The sequence below is a fragment of the Pyxicephalus adspersus genome, unplaced genomic scaffold, assembly GCF_032062135.1.
Source record: "Pyxicephalus adspersus unplaced genomic scaffold, UCB_Pads_2.0 Sca3, whole genome shotgun sequence".
Taxonomy (NCBI): Eukaryota; Metazoa; Chordata; class Amphibia; order Anura; family Pyxicephalidae; genus Pyxicephalus; species Pyxicephalus adspersus.
Window position 1 is genome coordinate 139 of NW_027317010.1, and position 4132 is coordinate 4270.

General features: G+C 38.6%; 1 protein-coding gene across 1 annotated transcript in view; it reads left to right on the forward strand.

The window, feature by feature from the left end:
• Positions 1-357: 357 nt before the first annotated feature.
• LOC140344772 (NACHT, LRR and PYD domains-containing protein 12-like) overlaps positions 358-4132 on the forward strand; it is an 84752-nt gene continuing 80977 nt past the window's right edge. Inside the window, exon 1 of the mRNA XM_072431977.1 lies at positions 358-528. Coding sequence (XP_072288078.1) covers positions 417-528 — 112 coding nt within the window. The 5' untranslated portion in view covers positions 358-416. The remainder of the gene's footprint in view (positions 529-4132) is intronic.

The following is a 4132-nucleotide window of genomic DNA, read 5'->3' on the forward strand; positions in this document are numbered from 1 at the left end:
AGCTCTATTTCAGCAGTGATTACACGGTATCTGCTCTTCTTGCTCTCGATTCTCTATTTTCGGAACTTTAGTCTTTTTCTTCACATGGAGTCAGGCAGGCAGCGGCATTGGGTTGTGGATTTTCCTGTCACATCCCCAGGCACTTTTACATTTAGAGTTCTATGGCTTCTCCTCCTCACACATCAAGGAGAATAGCAGGTGGCCAAAATGACCCCTGGAAGTCAGAATGGAGCAAAATAAGTGGATGGAATTGCATAAAAAAGTGCACCCCGATAAATTGGGCAATAGTCCTGAAAAGGGGGCATCATATTTATCATCATGGCAGAAATAATTGTAATAATGACTTGTTTTAGGTGTACCTGGCAATTAAAAATGAACGTGAAGAAGACTTCCCCACCATTTTATATAAAGATATCATGAAACGGGGAAGAGAAGCTGTGACCGGATTCTGGAAATGTCTCTGTGCCCTAAAGGAAGCCCATCCTAACCCTAATTTATTGGCAATTTTAGGGGAAATCAACCATGCAGGTAAGAGAATATTGTATTTCAGAATGATTGCCCTGGCACTGGAGCAGTATAAATCAATGGATTATAAATCCACTATACATTATATCATCATATCAGTTTACTTGTATTTATCCTTTTTCAGGTTTTTATTGAATTATTCTTTTGAACTATTTTTCTGTGCGAGGGTTAACCACAAAGCACTTTCTGGCCTTTAACATTTGGTCAGCTTGCTTAAAGGACCAATAAGGGGGCCTTTAGATTAACCAGTCCCCTCTGTACAAAAATGTGAGGTCACAGCAGCTATGTGCACAGTGTTCTGTATTACATAAACCATAATGAGAGATTAGGGATTGCATGCACTGGGGGTCTGTTAAAGCCCATCTCCAGGTGTCAGGATTTCTTCAAGCAGAAAACAAGAGGGAGACAAACATTGCATTGGCAGCATACACCAAAAACCACAATGTCTGGATAAGGTTGGACATGTTTATTGTAAGTGAATGTGTACACCCCACAGCAAACAACAGTGAATATCAAACATGCTATACAACTATACGCAATGGGCAAGAAAATCAGATGCAGGAACAGGGCTAGTAAAGAATTTCAGGGAGCAAGTGGCCAGAGCAGATTTAAGTCTAAAGATACACATCCAATGCTAACATACACATCATATGGGGGATGTAACACCAGATCATATAGGCCCGCTATTAACGAGCCACACAGGTAGCTTGGTTTCAGAAAGCCCCCCTGCTGGTTAGCAGTGGAAGCACATACAAAGTGTTCTAAATCATAGTGCCATCTGCAGGTCACATATGTAACTGCAGGTTTTTCCATGTGTGGGACCCTCAGTGTCACCAGCTCAGTTGGCACAGACGTGCACAGAAACTAAGCAGATGCCCGGTCTTCCCCAGAGGTGAAGGTGTTGCACTTCAGACAACTGCCAGCTGGTGGCCCTCATGCACGCTGAGGCAGGTGACTGCTGACAGGCAGAGACAAGAAGTGGTACCAGAATGAGGGTTACGAAATAGTCAGGCAAGCCAGAGGTCAGGACAGGCAGGGATCAGGAGTAGTCAAGGTCATAACAAGGTTGATAAACAATGAATCAGGAGATGCAAACAACAGGAACCTGGAGTAGTTTTTTTCAGCGGGAGAGAACATCTTCGAGTAGAAACCGCATGATAGCTTGCCTGAAGAAGCATGCACTTCCAAAAAGAAGTGCTGATAGGTGTCAGGGAGCACCAAAGCAGGAGCTGATGCAAACACCTTCTTTAGTGATTAAAGGGCCTGGAGTGCCTCTGGTAAACAGAACTTAACAATTGCTTCCCTTCTTGGTCATAGAAGTAATTGAGGCAATTAATGTAGAATTTATTACATTTTTTTCCATATATCAACAAAATCAACAGTCACATTCATATCTGAACAACTCTTCAGTTTTAGAACAAAAAAATACAAAATGTTAATACAAAACACACCATACTACAAACTTATATGTTATTTGGATATGCTTTAACTATCATTACGTCAGCTCTCTCTCTTTCTAAATTCTCCTATAATTTTTTTCAATAACCCGTTTTTAACATGTACAACTATTATTCTTCAATTCCTTCAGACTGGATCATTAGCGATATACCATAACAAATATTTAAAACAATCAATTATAGCCATTTTCTCTCTATCGTCTAACATCTTGCTAATAAAGAGAAACCACCTCTGAAGAAATTGTGTAACAAATTCATTATCTCTCTGTGTCTCCAGCATCTCTCTACACAAAACAATTTTCATAGAGGTAACCACTTGTTCAATAGAAGAATTAATCAAATGTATCCATTGCCTCATTACTGTTCTACTTGCTGCTAACAGATAGATACTAATTCATTAATTTTGCTTTTTAAGTATCTGAAAAATAGACTCTTAAGTCCCTTGAGGGAATTGACGACAGCCACGTATAGGCAAATATTTAGAAAAGTGTGCAGGTAAATACATTTTCCTTCTTACCTCCCTCCACTCCAAAATAGTGTCCCTCAAAAATATGTTCTTTTTAAGATTCTGTGGTAACGAGGGTATTTCAGTATGCAGAATAGCCCTTAAATCCCACGGTTGTACCAGTTCTGCTTCCAACTTAGAATATTATTTTAAAATATATGGAGGCACCCTTAACCAAGTCTGAGACATGTCTCATAAAACAAGCTAAATTATATAATCTTATATTAGGAAAATTAATTCCTCCTGCAGATCCTGGCAAGTATAGTTTACCTATTGCTATTGTAGCCCTTCTGCCTCCCCAAATAAAACAAGAAAATGCTCTTTTCAAAGATATAACATCTTTGTGTTTCAGCATTAAAGGAATGGTTTGCAAAGGATAAAGCAATCTGGCAAAAGAAAACATTTTTATAAATGATATCGGAAAACTTTTCCACTTTTTAGGTTCACCCATTCCTTTAGAAAACAGTGGGGGATAGTTTAACCAATTAATTGAGGAAGATAACCACTCTATATACCTAGATAAGTAATATTATCTTGTGCTATTTGAAAATCAGTATTTATATTTAAAGCACATGATCCACTACAGAGTGGGTTTAAAAACAAAATTTTGTTCTTAAAAATGAACTTTTAATCCTGAAAAAGAGCAAAAGTGTACTAACAAAACAATGACCGTATTATTCGTTATATCCGCCAGTGGGTTAAATGAAAACAATAAAATGTCATCTGCAACAAATGCAGATTTCATCCTATAGTTTTGAAACTTAATACTATTAAATCCAATGGAGTTTTCTATCATTCTAACCAATGGTTCTAACACCAAATTAAATAATAAAGTTGATGTACCTCCCTGTCTTGTACCTCTATGAATTTTAAAGGACCTGTTAAAATCCTGGAGTGGATACTCTTGCTATAGGGTTATTATACATAGCCATTAAAAAAGAATAAATAGACCATTAAAACTCATATAATGTTGAACCTTAAAAAGCCAAGTTATATTAGCATTGTCAGATGTTTTTTCAGCGTCAATAGAAATACTAGCCAAATCCATTTCTGGGTGATTTTTAGCATAGTCTAATACTGCAAGTACCTTACAGATATTTGATACTGCCACCCTGCCCTTTACAAACCCCACCTGTGTTCTCATAATAAGCGATGGCAAAAAAGTTGCTATCCTATCCGCCACTATTTTAGATAAAATTCTTCCATCTATTTCAGGGGTCTGCCTTTAGGCCAGATACAGCCTAGCAGCTGGCTCTGGAGCTGCCGTTTTGGCCAGGGGACGTTAGGCTGAAACAAACTGGTGGAGCCACTGGAGCTCCAAAGTCGCATGTGGCTCTTGAGCCTCCTCTTGTAGCTCCCCTATTTACTGCAGCTGGCGTTAGCACTTCCGCTGCCAGGGTAAATAGGGAACGCAATGCTTACAGAGGCGAGGGATTTCCCTCCAGGGGGTGTTCCTGGTGGTAGGGTGGAGCCATTAGGGTGGGCCTCGAGAAAAAAAAACTTCACATTTGGAGTATTGGGTGCATAAAAATTATATATTAAAATCTCTTTATCTGAAAATGTTATAGTAACACGTATCGCCCTTCCTTCATTTTCCTGTTTCACTGTTGTTACTTTCCCATTTAAATTTTTATGTAGTAAAATG